This window comes from Agelaius tricolor, unplaced genomic scaffold, assembly GCF_023055355.1.
Source record: "Agelaius tricolor isolate 1412-34295 unplaced genomic scaffold, bAgeTri1.0.p SCAF_43, whole genome shotgun sequence".
Taxonomy (NCBI): Eukaryota; Metazoa; Chordata; class Aves; order Passeriformes; family Icteridae; genus Agelaius; species Agelaius tricolor.
Window position 1 is genome coordinate 3,294,306 of NW_027269303.1, and position 16,574 is coordinate 3,310,879.

At 54.2% G+C, this 16,574-nt stretch overlaps 2 protein-coding genes across 2 annotated transcripts in view; one reads left to right on the forward strand and one right to left on the reverse strand.

Annotated features, from left to right (window-relative positions):
- Positions 1-274: 274 nt before the first annotated feature.
- On the reverse strand, positions 275-1,207 carry LOC139604081 (olfactory receptor 14J1-like). Its single transcript, XM_071455067.1, has one exon. The coding sequence runs from the start codon at positions 1,205-1,207 to the stop codon at positions 275-277; it is 933 nt and encodes a 310-aa protein (XP_071311168.1).
- Positions 1,208-4,772: 3,565 nt separating this feature from the next.
- LOC139604082 (zinc finger protein 271-like) overlaps positions 4,773-16,574 on the forward strand; it is a 205,972-nt gene continuing 194,170 nt past the window's right edge. Inside the window, exons 1-2 of the mRNA XM_071455068.1 lie at positions 4,773-4,907; positions 9,987-10,507. Of these exons, the coding sequence (XP_071311169.1) occupies positions 4,773-4,907; positions 9,987-10,507 (656 nt within the window). The remainder of the gene's footprint in view (positions 4,908-9,986; positions 10,508-16,574) is intronic.

The window sequence follows — 16,574 nt, forward strand, 5'->3', positions numbered from 1 at the left end:
AGAGAAGGCAACACAAGGTCATCTCTGCAGAAAACTCTGCTGGGACATCCTTTAGTTCCTCTAAAGCCATTGAGAACACAGCCCCTCACTGACACAGACTCTGGCTACAGGGAAGGTGGAGAGAAACAAAATGAGAAATGGCACCAAGATTGACATTTCTTTGTTGACAATATGAAAATACTAAAACAAAGAAAACGAACCTCCAAAATTAAATCAACAAGAAGGATCAAAAATAACTTATATTAAGAGTGATTTTCAGAAATTGGCCAAGAGTTTAATGTTTCTGAAAGCATCCAGTCATCAGTCTCCACACTGCAGCCTTGAGCTCCTGGTTCCTCAGGCTGTAGATGAGAGTGTTCAGGGCTGGAGGCACCACGGAGTACAGAACTGACAAGGCCAGATCCAGGGATGGGGAGGAGATGGAGGGTGGCTTCAGGTAGGCAAATGCGCCAGTACTGACAAAGAGAGAGACCACGGCCAGGTGAGGGAGGCAGGTGGAAAAGGCTTTGTGCCGTCCCTGCTCAGAGGGGATCCTCAGCACAGCCCTGAAGATCTGCACATAGGAGAAAACAATGAACACAAAACAGCCAAAACATAAAGAGGCACTGACAGCAATGAGCCCAAATTCCCTGAGGTTTGAGTCTGAGCAGGAGAGCTTGAGGATCTGTGGAATTTCACAGAAGAACTGGCCCAGGGCATTGCCATGGCACAGGGGCAGGGAAAATGTATTGGCCGTGTGCATAAGAGCATTGAGAAAGGCACAGGCCCAGGCAGCTGCTGCCATGTGGGCACAAGCTCTGCTGCCCAGGAGGGTCCCATAGTGCAGGGGTTTGCAGATGGACACGTAGCGGTCGTAGCACATGATGGTCAGGAGGAAATACTCTCTTGCAATAAAGAAGAGAAAGAAAAAGACTTGTGCAGCACATCCAGTGTAGGAGATGTTGCTGGTGTCCCAGAGGGAATTGTGCATGGCTTTGGGGACAGTGGTGCAGATGGAGCCCAGGTCAGCGAGGGCCAGGTTGAGCAGGAAGAAGAACATGGGCATGTGCAGGTGGTGGCCGCAGGCTACGGCGCTGATGATGAGGCCGTTGCCCAGGAGGGCAGCCAGGGAGATGCCCAGCAAGAGGCAGAAGTGCAGGAGCTGCAGCTGCCGCGTGTCTGCCAATGCCAGCAGGAGGAAGTGCCTGATGGAGCTGCTGTTGGACATTTGCTATGCCTTGGCATGGTGATCTGTAAGAAAAGTAATCATGGAATAGTTGGGTTTGGAGAGGACTTGAAATATCCCAGCACAGCCTGGGGGCACTTTCCCCCCACTGCCTGCCCAGGGCTCTGCTGCCTGGAGCTGTCCCTGCCAGCAGCTGCTTCCCTGTGCCCAGGGCTGGGCCCTGCCAGTGCTGCCAGAGCCCAGCCCAGCCCTGGGGGCTCAGCTCTGCCCTGCAGAGCCCTCCCAGCTCAGGCACTGCCCAGGGGCAGCTCTGCCTCTGCAGGCTCTGATGGCAACGTCAGAGCAACCCTGAGGAGGCTGGAAAAGCAACACTGATGCTGCCTCTAAGGGGCCCTGTGCTGATTTCTGTCACTCCCTGGTTTATGCAGATCTCAGGGAAAATTTATTTTATTCTACCTGAATTTAGAGATGGAAATATACATGCAGATTCTCATCCAGGCAACCCAGAGCAGAAGATTTAAAAGACGGATTTTATGCAGCCCCTGCCTTGCATTGCTCCCTGAATGATCTATTTGGAAATGTTCTGCAGTGAAATGCCATGCTGGGAGCAGTCCTGAACAATGCAGCATCCTCCCCACACAAGGAGAACACTTCCAAGCCTCACCAGCTGTCTCCTCCCAGCCAGATCTTGTCCCCCAGTGCTGGGAGCAGCTGCCAGGGCTGGCTGAGAGCTGTCCCTGGCAGGCAGCAGAGTCCCTGCCCCAGCACAGCGCCCTGGGCTGCAGGACCCTGCTCTGCAGGACAGCCCTGGGCACCCCTGGCTGCCCTGCACAAGAGACAATCAGAGAATGTACTCACAGGCTCTGCAGGCATTGGCATGTTCCAGCTTGAGGAGATGGCTCCAGGGGCTGCAGCTGCATTGTCCTGCAGCCAGAGGTTCCTGTACCAAGGGCTGGCAGTGATTGTGCCCCAGGCACTTCTCAGCCCCTTCCCAGCCCTGACTGATTGAAGCTCTCTGTGCCTCTGGGCTGTGCCCAGGCTGGCTGCAGGCAGTGCCCCAGCCCTGCTGGGCTGGCACAAGAGCTGCTCATCCAGAGAAATGTGCTTTTGAAGCTCTTCTCGGTGAGCAGGAGCTGCCTCTGTGCCAGGAGCCCAGCCCAGCTCAGCAGCACAGACACAGCACAAGGACTTTAATCAGCCTCTGGGGCTTTGTGCTCAGGCCCTGAACATCAGTCCCTGAGAGGGAGCTGAAGAAACCTCTCCAGAACTCCACATCAGAATCCAGCTCCAAAGTTTGTTGGACTTTTAATGGGTCCCAGAGAGGGACACGACTGAGCAAGTGTCCCCAGGCCCCAGGCAGAGCAGAGAACTGCAGGCAGTGATGACAGGTGGGGACAAAGAGAAGCCAAGTCTTGGTGCCCTGGGGCTCAGCAGGGTCTGTGCCACCAAGGGCTGGGAGGAGACACCTTGTCCTGAGGCCCTGGGGCCTCCTGGCACAGCCCCAGCCAGGCTGGGCACTGTCAGCCCCTTGTGCTGCCCTCAGCATCCCCCCCTAGCCCACATCCCAGTGGCCTCAAGGATCTGCTGCAAGGAGTCCCTGGGGAGCCTTGCTCAGCAATGGCCCTGGGGGCTCCTTCATGCTCCCTGCAGGGACTGCAGTTTTTTCAAAGGACTTTGGCTTTGGCTTTTGCCTTGGAGGCTCTGAGAGGTTTGTGCCATCATGGCCTCCAATTATCTGCTGTAATTAGTCCCTGGAGAGGCTTTGTCAGTAACAACACTCAGTGGGGCTCATTAATGCTTCAGGGTCCTTCAGTTATTTGAAGGTACTTGGTGTTTCCCTTTTGATACAGACTCTGTGAGAGGTTTGTGCAATCATGGCTCCAATTATCTGCTTTAATGAGTCCCTGGAGAGCTTTGTACTGACACTCAGTGGTGCTCAGTAATGCTTAGAGCTTCTCAAAATTTTTAAGGTAGTTTGGAATTTCCTTTCCACACTGAGACTCTGAGAAGTTTTTGGTCAATCCTGGCCTCCAGTTTTCTCCTCCAAGGAGTCCATGAGTGGCCTGTGGTTGAGATGGACCTCACTGGGACCCATTCATGCTTTGAGACACTTTGGGGCTTTTCTCTGACTTTGACTCCTGGAAAGGTTTGTGCAATCTCCTCTCTGGCCCTGAGCTTCAAGGGCTCAGCTCCAAATGCACCACAGGGCTCATCAGGATGCAGCAAGTCCTGACAAACCATGGCTCTGCCTTGATTTCCCTCTGCTCTAATGCAGTTTATCAGGAATGTATCTGGAGTGATTTTGGTTTGCTAATTTGAGATTCCTCAGCCAATGCATCTATTAGTGCAGTGGGATCAGTGTTGGCTAATTACCATTGCACTCCCTGGAATATATTTACTCACTTCCTGCTGTGAGACAGCATTAGGAGAAAGGCAAAGTAGGCTCAAAATTTTAAAGGGGTATATAGAAAAGTTTATTACCAGTAAACAGAAGAAAGAGTAATAAGAATCTGAACACTTCTCCTCTCCCTACAACCTTTTCTTTCTTACTGACAATGCATGGAGACAAAACCTGAAAGTTTCAGTCAGTTTACACCATCTAGAACAGTCTTTCTTCAGTTCACTTAGGGAGAGGAGTCTCTCTTTCATGCTATGGAGACTTCTCCATAAGAAAAAAGTTCGCTCGTGGCTCTCAATTCCCACGAAGAGCAGCTGCCCAGAAAATCTGCAATTGTGAAGTCCCTTCCATTTTTCATAGCTTTTCCCACAGCTGTTTTTATGGGCCATGTCAACTAAGGGGGTATGAGTTTAAAGATGAGCTGTTCAAGAGCAAAGATTCTCTTCATCTATTTCTGAAATCATCTTCATCTCTGAGAACAGAGATCTTCTTCTTCTCTCCCTGAGGGCGCAGGGTCTCACCACTCTTCTCTCTTTCTCTGTTTAAACTTCTCATGGGATCACAGCTACTTCAACATTTGCCTACTTTAGCATGGAGGTTTTTGCTGAACAGGTCATCTACCCATATTTTAAATTAGTTATAGGGAAAAAGAGAGTCTGATATATTAATTACACCCTTCTCCATAGCTTTACAAGAGGATTTTAGCCCCAAGATCAAGGCATCTCCTCATCCCTCCCATCTGGGACTCAACTTCCCCTTCACTGACCTCGGTGTCTTCATGTTGCTCCTCTGTGTGCCTGCACTTTGTCCTTTTCTCTCACTTGAGGGAGGATGGAAGCACTGAAAGAGTTCATATCTCACCCGGGGCCTGCAGATGGTTCCGTGCCCCCGTCCGGGCTCGGTGCTTGCGGCCGGAGCTGTTTTACGATGGAGGTTTCTGCAGCGGCTGCGCTGGGGCTGTGTCAGGATGGGCCGTGCTGGGGCAGGGCCAGGATCTCAGCAGCCAGGCCAGAGCACAGCAGCAGCACGGCCGGGGCCGATGGCTTCTCCTGCCCCTGCCCGGGGCTTGCGGCTGAAGCCCAAGGGTGGCAGAATCTTGGCCGAGCTGGCCCGGCCCGGGGCTGCTCCTGGGGCCCGGCAGATCCTGGCTGGGCCCGGGCTGGCGGCGGGGCAGGGCTCAGCAGGGCCCAGATGTTCCCAACTGCAGCCATGGCCCGGCCCGGCCTCGGCCCCGCGGCCTCCCCGGCCCTGCCCGGCAGCCGATGGGGCCTGGCGGGGTCCCTGGGAAGGGGCCCGGCCCCACGGCAGGAGCCGCCCGGCCCGGCCTGGCTGAGACGGGGCCGGGTCAGCCTTGTTACCTCTGTGCCAGCCAGAAGGGAAAGAGACCCTCCCAGGCTTTCCCATCTTTAACATGTGTCTTCACAGAGGTGTGTACAGTTTCCTTAGTGGTTTAACAGATTGTCAATTCTCAAAGCTAATTACTGATTGGTTTTTTGTCAGACATGGAGGAAACTGCTAGGAGCTTCTCCTAGAACATCACTTCTGTGATGCAAAACCACCACAACTGCACGGAGCACAGAGCTCCTTTGTTCATATATAGTGTTCGTGTGCCCGAGGCATCAAAACCCCACCTTGGGAGATCTCTGTGCCCTCCCCAAGGTGTTTTCACATGAAAACATTCAGCTCAGAGTCTAAGAAAATCACCAGAGGACAGGGCCCACCTGACCTTTCTGTCCTTGCTACTTTTGTCTGGGAGCAATCCTTGGATATTCAGAATTTGGGAGGCCAAATTCTAATTTTGGCCCTGGACCCCTGACATGTAAGCCGGTTCTTTTCCATAGAAGGAAGGAACAGAGCCCCAGTGTTTCAGGGGTGGATGAGAGGTGACCACTAAAGGCCAAAGCCAGCTAAAGCTGGCAGGATTTTTTTCTGAGTGATACACTTGCATATAGGAATTGTTTTAGGGAAAGTACCAATTTTGGCAATGGGCATCTGAAAAGATAGTTCTTTTCCATAGCAAGGAAAGCACAGAGCCCCAGTGCTCCAGGAGCTGATGAGAGGCAGCCCTTGACATCACAACATCAGCCAGACCTCTCAGGTGGCCTCTGGGAGGCCAAACTAGCCAGGCCTGTTCCATGTTCCCTCGGTTCCATGGGGCCCCACAGTGTCCCAATGGTCCCTTGCTTCCCTGAGCCCCTGAGGTGTCATAATGCCCCCTTGGTGACACCAGGCCCTGGAGGGTCCCAATGGTCTCCATGGTTCCATCAGGCCCCACAGAGCCATAATGGTCTCTGGGTTCCATGAAGCCCCGCGGTGTCACCATGGCCCCTTGGTTCCATGGGCTCCAGTGGTGCCACAAGGATCCCCTTGGTTCCATGAGGTCCCCACAGTGTCCCAGGGATCTCCATGGGAAGGAAAGGACCCAGCACCAGTGTTACAGAGGCAGTCATCATAGGCCAACTCCAGCTAACCTTAATGGTATTGGCAGATTTTGCCTGAGAGCAACCCTTGGATATACAGAAATTTAGAGGTGGAATCCTAATTTCAGATATGGACACCTGGAGGACAAGGATGGTTCTTATCCATAGGAAGGAAGGCAAAGAACACTGATTCAGCAGTGACATTTGAGGATCTATGGGGGCTATTGGGGATCCTTTCTGCACCTCGTGACCCAACAGGAGCTTCTCTAATAAACTTTGCCTGAAGCTCCCACTGTGGCCATGACAGGAACCCCTGTGAGTGTCTGGGACATCCCGGCTCTTTGGCAGCCTGGGCACTCCTGGGATGTCACCGTGGAGCCCCCGTGAGTGCCTGTGACAGATCTGTGCCTTTGCAGCCCAAGGTGCCCTGGGATGTCACCATGGAATGGCTGTGACTGCCTCTGACCACAGGGCTCTTTACCATCCCAGAAACCCCTGGGAGGTCTCCGTGGAGCCCCTGTCTCTGTGTGTGACATTCCAGCTCTGGAAGAGCCTGGAGACTCTTGGAAAGATCCCATGGAACCCCTGTGAGGGCCTGTGACAAATCTGATCCTTAGCAGGCAACCATCACCAGGACCCTGTTGCTATGGTCAGTTTCCATGGCAACCATCACCAGGCCCCCGTTGCTATGGTCAGTTTCCATGGCAACCATCACCATCCACCCTGTTGCTATGGTCAGTTTCCATGGCAACCATCACCAGCCCCCTGTTGCTATGCTCAGTCCCTTGGAAGCTCCATGGAGACCCCATGATGGGGTGGTTGCCATGGACACCAGCTCTGGCCTGCAGCCAGAGCCCGTTGCCATGGCAACCATATCCAGTCCCATCCCCAGGCTGATGGGATCCCAGAAGCACAGAATTGGCTGAGCTGGGAGGGACCCATCAGGATCCTCCAGTCCAACTGCTGGCCCTGCACAGGACACCCCAACAATGCCAGCCTGGGCCTGGCAGCGCTGGCCAAACGCTGCTGCAGCTCAGAGAGCCCTGGAACTGGGACCCTGCCCTGGGGAGCCTGGCCAGGGCCCCAGCAGCCTCTGGCCAAAAACCTTTTCCTGACATCCAACCTGAGCCTGCCCCGACTCAGCTGCAGCCGCTCCCTCCACTCCTGTCCCTGGGCACCAGAGGGAAGAGGTTCCCACAGCCCCAGCCAGGGACCCGCTCCCAAGGCTGCTGCCATGGCCACCAGGGCTGCCACCAGCTGGGATGCTCGGTTTCCACGGGCTGGGCTTAAGGAATGGGATTCCCCAATTTCCTGCTCCCACTAAAACCGCGCTGCCCTCGCTGCCCTCCCGCCTCCCATGGAAAGCACAAAAGGCAAAGATCCTGGGCTGGGATAAGAACAATTTATTGGGAACAGCAACGGGATAAGGAACAAACAGAACAAAAACAATATTGATAAGAGAAGGGATAAATAAAACTGTTGACAGGGAAAACTAAAACACAATTCACTGGATCTGCCTGGCAACGTATTTCATCCTGTCTGGAAAGGACACCCTTCTCCTCAGGGGAGAGAGAGAGAGAGAGTCCCTTTCTTGCCCCTGGCAGTGTTCTGAGGGGAGAGTGAATGTAATGACAGGGCCATGGCCAGACCCTCATGTTCTTCCATCCCACATCATGTCATTGGCAGGGGCAGGAAAAGGGACAGGTGTCTTCCCAGCATGGATCACAGGGAAGATGGATCACCAGGGCTCTTCCCAACGTGGGGTCTCCAATGCAGGATGCATTTGGAGCAGTGTACGAAGCTCCTCCTGAAAATGGGGCATTGGCAGGGCTTCTCTTCCTGGTGCCTCCGTCTGCTCAAGTGAGAGCTGCTGGTGAAGCTCTTCCCACACTGGGGACACTCGTAGGGCCTCTCCCCAGCGTGGATGCGCTGGTGCCTGATGAGGTGGGACTTGCGCTTGAAGCCCTTCCCGCAGTAAGGGCAGCGGAAGGGCCTCTCCTCTGAGTGAATTCGCTGGTGCTTGAGGAGATGGGAGCTTCTATTAAACCTCTTCTGACACTGGGACACTCGTAGGGCCTCTCCCTGTTATGGATGTGTTGGTGGATGATGAGGTGGGAGCTGCAGCTGAAGCCCTTCCCACACTCCCCACACTCGTAGGGCCATTCCCCGGTGTGGATCATCTGGTGGCTGATCAGGGTGCTGCTCTGCCTGAAGCTCTTCCCACACTCCAAGCACTTGTGGGGCTTTTTCCCATCATGAAGCTGCTCATGGGCCACCAGCTCTGAGCTCTGGCTGAAGCTCTGTCCACCTTCCTGGCTCAGGGTGGGTCTTTCCTCCTCAGAGCACCCTGGGCTGGGTTTGGAGCCCCTTCTCCTGTGGGATCTCTGGGACTTGTCCTCCACGTTGGAATTCTGCACTGTGGAGCCACTCAAAATGGCCTCTTCCATGAGGTTCTGCCACAGGGATTTGCCCTCCCTGGTCTCCATCCTCAGCTCCTTTTCTGGGGGAGGAAGGACAAGGAGAGGATGGGATTTGCCTCCGTGCCAGAGGGAAGGCACTTGGGGTCAGACAGCAGTGCCTAAACTCACAATGCCCGAAAAATGTTGCCATCTGGTTAAGAAAATTTTTACAGAGATGCCTCTGCCCCAATTAAAGTGCCAACGAAATCAAATCCATCGTGGATTTTATTGAACAGTAAATGTGAGGTAGAGAGAGAGTTGGAAAGAATGAGAAGAGGGGGGCGGGCAAGGGAGTGACAGGGACAGAGACCTCCCCTGGAGCAGGGCAAGTGTGACATTGTCCCCTGTGTGCGTGGCCTTCCCAGGCTGGGGGTTTTACACCTGAGCCAGTTTGAGTAAGGGGGGTGGTGTTCACCCCCTGAGCAGGGATTCCCCCACTGTTTCAGGCTGCAATGTAAGATGGAACCAAATGCATGTTTTCAATCCCCATCTTCATCAACTGCTATAAACGGGTGGGGCAGTGTTCTTGATCTCTTCCATGACTCAGCCCTGATAACGCCCTCCAGGGGAGATATCTTCTGTGAATGGGCCATTGAGTGTCACTGCAGGACTGATAAAATTCCATCATCCCATTGTGGGATGCTCCGCTCAGGGGCAGGATCCAAGCATTCCTACCTGCATATAAGCTGAGCCTTGAGACACCAGGAGCAGCTTGCCTACTGGATTCCCAGAGGACAAGAGCTCCAAAACCACCACTGGACCTTCAGAGGAAGACCAGACCCTTCTACAGGATCACTGCTTGGACAGAATCACATTCATCATTCCCACAGGACTGCAGCCACCATTTAATGGGACTGCTGCCACCACCCTGACCAGCAGGGTGTCAGGTTATATCCTGACTCTGTCAGTTTAAGGCAGTGTTTCTGTATCATTGCCTTGATCTAAATTTTCTTATTGAATTGAAATTCTAGCTTAGACTCTCTCCCTATTTTGCCTTCAAACCAGTACAAAAGACGACAATGTGCGCACCCTTTGTTTTCTTCCCAGAACAGGATTTCCCATTCCCATGTCTTGATTGGATGGAGGAGGAGGCTGCGAGGAAGAGGAAGGAGCCCTGGGATACCCAGGCAGGTGAGGAGGAAGTCAGTGCCCCTTTCCCCCTCTCTCCTGCTCCATCTCCCAGCCCAGCACAGCCCCCGGCTCCAGGACAACCCTGCTGCCAACCCCGTCCTGCCGGGGATGCACTGGGGGGATCTCCTTCCCCTTCCCTGTGGCACAGAGGCCAATCCCATCCTCTCCTTGTCCTTCCTACCCCAGACAAGAAGCTGAGGATGGAGACCGGGGAGGAAAAATTTCCGTGGCAGAACGTCATGGAAGAGGCTGTTTTGATTGGCTCCACACTGCAGAAGTCCAATGGAGAGGAAAATCCACAGAGATCCTGCAGGAGGGGGCGCTGTAAACCCAGCCCAGGGTGCTCTGAGGAGGAAAGACCCACCCTGTGCCAGGAAGGTGGACAGAGCTCAGAGCTGGTGGCCCAGGAGCAGCTTCATGATGGGGAGAAGCCCCACAAGTGCTTGGAGTGTGGGAAGAGCTTCAGGCAGAGCAGCACCCTGATCAGCCACCAGATGATCCACACTGGGGAATGGCCCTACAAGTATGGGGAGTGTGGGAAGGGCTTCAGCTGCAGCTCTGCTGTCATAAGGCACCAACGCATCCACACCAGGGAGAGGCCCTTCGAGTGTCCCCAGTGTCAGAAGAGGTTTCAGACCAGCTCTGATCTCTGCAAGCACCGCCGGATTCACACCAAGGAGGGGCCCTTTCGCTCCCCTGACTGTGGGAAGTGCTTCAAGTGCAACTCCCACCTCATCACCCACCGCCGCATCCACACTGGGGAGAGGCCCTACAAGTGCCCCACCGGTGGGAAGAAGTTTCAGACCAGCTCCAATCTCCGCCTGCATGAGCACATTCACACCGAGGAGAGGCCCTTCCGCTGCCCTGATTGTGGGAGGGGCTTCAAGAAAAAGTTCTCCCTTATCAGGCACCGGCGCATCAATACTGGGGAGAGGCCTGATGACTTCTCCACATCATGGCAAAAGCTTCTCCATGAGCTCGAGCTTGATCAGACACCAATGGAGTCACCAGCAACGGAAGTTTTGCAAGTGCCTAAACTGCAGGAAGAACTTCATATGCCACTCCAGCTTCTTTCCCCATTGGAGGTCCCATGTTGGGAAGAGCCCTGGGGATCCATTTTCCCTGTGATCCATGCTGGGAAGACACCTGCCCCTTTTGCTGTCCCTCCCAATGACCTGATGTGGGATGGAAGAATATGAGGGCCTGGCCATGGCCCTGTCATTACATTCACTCCCACCTCAGGTCATTGCCAGGGGCAGGAAAGGGACTCTCTCTCTCTCTCCCTGAGGAGAAGGATGTCCTTTCCAGGTAGCGGGAATTTGTGCCCGGGAAGAGACAGTCAGTTGTGTTGTAGTTTTCCCTTTTTCTTATCACATCTGTTATCAGTATTGTTTCTGTTCCTGTTTGTTCCTTATCTCATTGCTGTTCCCAATAAATTGTTCTTATCCCAGCCCAGGATCTTTGCCTTTTGTGCTTTCCATGGGAGGCGGGAGGGCAGCGAGGGCAGCGCGGTTTTAGCGGGAGCAGGAAATTGGGGAATCCTATTGCTGAAGCCCGGCCCGTGGAAACCGAGCATCCCAGCTGGTGGCAGCCCTGGTGTCCGAGGCAACCACCCCTGGAATGGGGTCTCCATGGAGCTGCCAAGGGACTGAGCATAGCAACAGGATCCTGGTGATGGTTGCCATGGAAACTGACCATAGCAACAGGGTCCTGGTGATGGTTGCCTGCTAAGGATCAGATTTGTCACAGGCCCTCACAGGGGTTCCATGGGTATTTTCCAAAGAGTCTCCAGGCGCTTCCAGAGCTGGAATGTCACACACAGAGACAGGGGCTCCATGGAGACCTCCCAGGGCTTTCTGGGGATGGTAAAGAGCCCTGTGGTCAGAGGCAGTCACAGCCATTCCATGGTGACATCCCAGGGCACCTTGGACAGCAAAGGCACCGATCTGTCACAGGCACTCACGGGGGCTCCACGGTGACATCCCAGGAGTGCCCAGGCTGCCAAAGAGCCGGGATGTCCCAGACACTCACAGGGGTCCTGTCATGGGCACAGTGGGAGCTTCAGGCAAAAGCTTTATTTCTTTTTTGGAGAAACTCCTGCTGAGACATGAGGTGGAGAAATGACACCTAACAGGCACCCCTGCAGGACCCCTGGACTTCTAAAATTCCTTCTACGAGGGGAGACTGTGAGCGGCTGGATCCAATCCCAGCCCCAGACTTTGTCAAAGGTCTAAAGGATTGGACAGTTGGAATAGAACTTTAACCCAATTTGTCCCACAGGATTAACAATGAAATGCCAGATAAATTAGTATAAATACAGCTCTGATTGATTCTGATCATGATCGGACAGAAAAATCTTAACCAGAGGTATTTACTGCACACGTCAGGAGCTATAACAATTATTAGAATATAGTGCTCAAGGCAGCAATTTTGAAGTCAACAGGGCCTTGCTGGAGTTGTTGGAGGCCATTGCAGGCAGAGCCTCCTGCTCCAGCAGGAACTGCCTTTCCTGTGCCATCAGCAGGGCAGGTCCTGCTGCAGGAAAAGCCCCAGGCCAGCCCCAGCACAGGGAAGGCCTCGGGCACAAGGGCAGAGTGCCGTGCTGGGAGCTGTGCCAGGGAGAGCCTGAGGCACCAAAGGCACCTTGGCAGCAGCAGCTGCTTGCAGGCCATGGCCAGAAGCCTCCCTTGGCAGCGCGGCCTGGTGGCCACCACTGCAGAGCTGCTGCCTCAGGGCTCATTCCTGGCTGGGCTCTGAAAAGCCACTTCTGCTCCAGGAGCCTGACTGGGAAGCCATTGGCCCCAGTACCTTGGGGACAAGATATCAATGACAAAACTCTTCATGCCAGCAGAGCCAAGGCAGGGGCAGAGGAAAGGGCAGAGCCAGGCCCAGGGGACAGGGCTGCCATGGTGATGGCTGTCAGGGCACTGCCCCTGCAGCAGCCTGGCTGCCCTCAGCAGACATTCTGGCCAGAAGCGTTGTGAGGGCACCCAGCACATCAGAGAACCCACACTGCAGGAATTCTGTCCTTGGGGAGGGCAGGAGATTTCACAGCGTCAGGCTGCCCAAAGCTCCTGATCTTGGACAATTCCTGTAATGGGGCATCCACTTCTCTGGAAAAACAGCTGCAGTTTTGTGCCACTGTCATTATTGTAAAATATTTCCTCTTCTAACAAATGCAAATCCACCCTCATTCAGTTTATTGACATTTACCCTTATTCTGTCATGGCAAGATCTGGGAGAAAATAACTTTGATCACTATTTTTCCATTTTCACAGACCTTGGAGAGGACCCAAAAATCTCACAAGATGGGGTTTGGAGGTCTCATCACAAAACCAGCAGGGACAGCCTGCAGGCTCTGGTGTCAGTGGTGTCGAGACTGAGGACAGAACAGGAATAGCCTGGGAGGGATGGAAGGGTGGTTTCAGAGATGTTGGAGCTATTCTTCATAGTGGGAATGAGCCTGAAGAAGACATAATAGCACCAAGGGCAGCTGGGGAGGCCCAGAGTGAACACCAGGAGAAAGGAATTTCCCTGCCAGGGCAGGGCTGTGGTGCAGCACGTCCCCCAGCAGGAGCCTGGAGCAGCCCAAGGCTTTGTGTGGGCAGGCAGAGGCAGGCAGGAGGCTGAGCTGTCAGCAAAGGAAGGGGCCAGCCAGGTGGGGCAGCCGGGGAATGCCCACAGCCTGCAGGGACAGAGGCGCAGGTTTGCTCAGCACCAGAGACACCTTTGCCTTGCTTGTCCCCACCTGTCATCACTGCCACCAGTGTTCTGCTCTGCCTGGAGCCTGGGGATGCTTTCTCAGTCCTGTCCCTCAGAAGGATCTATTTAAAGTATGAGAAACTTCAGTGTTTCACTCTCTTTTTGAGTCCCTGAGAAGTTCCTTGAGCACACTCTGAGGGACTGAGATTGATGCAAAGAGCACCAAAGCCCCAGAGGGTCATTACAGTCCTTGTGCTGTGTCTGTGCTGCTGAGTTGGGCCGGGCTCCTGGCCCAGAGGCAGCTCCTGGCAAGGGCAGCAGAGCTGCAGAGAGACAGCTCTGGCCAGGAGCAGCTCCTGTGCCCAGCCCAGCAGGGCTGGGGCACTGCCAGGGCCCCTCAGAGACACCAGCAGGGCACAGACAGAGCTCCCAGGGGCTCAGCACTGGCAGGGGCTGTGGCATGTCCCAGAGGGGGCTGTGTCACAGCAGCTCCTCTGTGGCTGTGTCATGGAGGCACAGAGAAGCTGTGATGTCAGCAAGGGGCTGTGTGACAGCACAGAGTGGGCTGTGTGAGGTCACTGAGCAGCTACAGCATCATAGAGGGGATTCTGTGACATCACAGAGCAGGCTGAAAGATCATGGCATGGCTGTATGACATCATAGAGCCAGGTGTGAGGTCAAAGTGTGTGCTGTGGCATTACAGAGTGGCAGTATGACATCACAGAGGGTTTTGTGACATCACTGAGGGGGTTGTGACATCACCCAGCTGTTTGTGACATCATAGCGTGAGGCCATAGAGCAGATCTTGCCATCATAGAGGGTGGCTCTGTGACATGAGGGAGTGGGTTGTGACATCACCGGGTGGCTGTGTAACACCATAGAGCATCCTGTGACATCACAGAACAAACTGTGACATCGCAGTGTGATGCTTTGACATCAGAGTCTTCTGTGACATCACAGAGCAGCTGTGTAACACCACAGGGGACTTTGTGACCTCACAGGGGCTGTGTGACATCACAGGGGCTGTGTGACGTCACTGGAGAGGTCACTCTGCCCCTGGCCCCCCTCACAGTTCCCCCCAGAGCAGTCCAACCCTGCTCATGCACAGCGGGGTCCCCTGTCCCCCCGGGTCCCCCCGCCCCCGGCCCTGCAGCCTCCCCCAGAGGATGTTCCACGAGATCGACCCCAGAGCCTGACACGGGGATGGGGGGCCGGGGCCCTGGGGGTGGCACAGGGGGACAGGGACCCCCCGGCAGCGTCCCCGTGTCCCCCAGGGCCAGAGCCTGGGCCAGGGCTCCTTCACCCTGCTACCAACGAGGCCTTGAGAGCGCTGAAAAAATCCCCAGCAAGGGATCAGCAAAAACCAGATTTAATATTAAGCAACAGCCCCACAAAGTTCCTTGGCAAGAGTCACTCTGCTCCTGACTGGACACTTGAGGCACACCAAGGAAACAAAGCAACAACAAAACCAAAGAAAATCCAGGCAATCAAACCAGAAATGAGCCAAGAACTGTCCCTGTGTGTGTGTGTGACACATGGACAGTGAGGGCAAGGATAAAAGGAATACAGGCCACAAGCTTAACAGAGCTCAAACTTAACAGGACTTAACTTATACCTTGACCTAGACTGATACATTCAACTTCACAATTTAGCAAATGAACAGCACATAACAGTACTTAACCTAACTCACAACCTATGACTTAATGATTTAATGGTGGAATAAAAATGAAACAATATACAACTTAGATTATAACATATTAAACTTTACTTTGGAAAAAAATGGTCTTAACTTATTTAACTTATTTAACTTATTCCTCATGATGTAACCTCACTTACAGGACTGACTGACTCAGCTATCCAAGGCACTCTAGCCCCACAGAGAGCAGCATTTCTGCCACATTTCCCCAGCACAGGCACTCCTGTGTGCACACAGACACAAAGAGTCAGTGCAAGGCACCTGGGAGAAATTCCCCTCAGGGTAGAAAATGCTCCCTGTGGATCCTGTGGCATCTCCCCAGTGGGTGAAGGGTTGAGCCTGGAGGAGTGGGGGGATCGGCCCAGGCTCCATCGTTGTTGGGGATCCCCGAGTGCAGCAAACGGGAGAGTTCCCGGCTGGGAGAGGCCCCACTCAGAGGGAGTCGCTGGCCCAGGAGAGCTCCAAGGGCTCCTTTTGGAGCGCTGTTTGCAGGGCCCCAAGAGAGGGGCTTCAGTCCCAGCAATGGTTCATCCTGGCCACACTTGGCATCAACAGCTTTCTTTGGCAGGGTGAGAACAGGGATGTTGTGCCACTGAGGGAACAAAAGCAGTTCCCAGGGCTGCTCCTCCAGAAAGCAGGAGCTGGTTGGGCAGCAGCAGTGCCTGGAGCAGACAGTGTTTGTGATGAGCTGCAGAGGAGCTGAGCCCAGCGGCTGTTGGCCAAGGCCGAGCCCCAAGGAGCATTTCTCAGCTGGCAGGGCGGCCTGAGAAGGGGAGGGGGGAATGCAGCAGCATAGGGCCCATGGAACCAAGGGAGCATTGTGACACTGTGGGGCCCTGTGAGACCAAGGGACCATTGTGACACTGTGGGGCCTCATGGAACTGTGGAGACCATTGTGACACTTTGGGGTATCATGGAACCAAGGGGCCATTATGACACTGTGAGACCCCATGGAGTGTAGGGATCATTGTGACGCTGGGGAGCCCCATCAAACCAAGGGTCCATTGTGACACCACGGGGCCTCATTGAACTGTGGAAACCATTGTGCACTTTGGGGTGTCATGGAACAAAGGGGTCATTGTGACACTGCGAGACCCCATGGAGCCAAAGGTCCATTGTGACATTGCAGGGCCTCATGGAACAATGGAGACACTGTTAAGACACTTGACAGCCTCATGGAACCAAGCGGCCATTGTGACACTGAGGGGACTCATGAGATCATGGAGACCAATGTGACACTATGAGGCCCCTGGAATAAGCAAAGCATTGTGACACTGTGAGGTCTCATGGAACCAGTGAGACCATTGTGACCCTGGGGGTCCCCACAGAACCAAGAGGACCATTGTGATACTGCAGGGCCTCATGAAACCAAGGGGCCTTTGTGACACTGCAGGGCTGCATGGAACCAATGGTCCAGGGTGACATTGCAGGGCCTCATGACATCAGTGGTGCACAGTGACACTGTGGAGCCAAAGGAGACCATTGTGACACTGCAGGGCTTCATGGAACCAAGAGGACCATGTTAACATTCTGGAACCCCATTGAACCAAGGGTTCATCGTGACACTGCAGGGCTGCATGGAACCAAAGGGTGACACAGAGGG

What these genes read in the sequence shown, in the direction of transcription:
- LOC139604081 (XM_071455067.1), bottom strand. Translation starts at nt 1,207, where the DNA reads ATGTCCAACAGCAGCTCCATCAGGCACTTCCTCCTGCTGGCATTGGCA.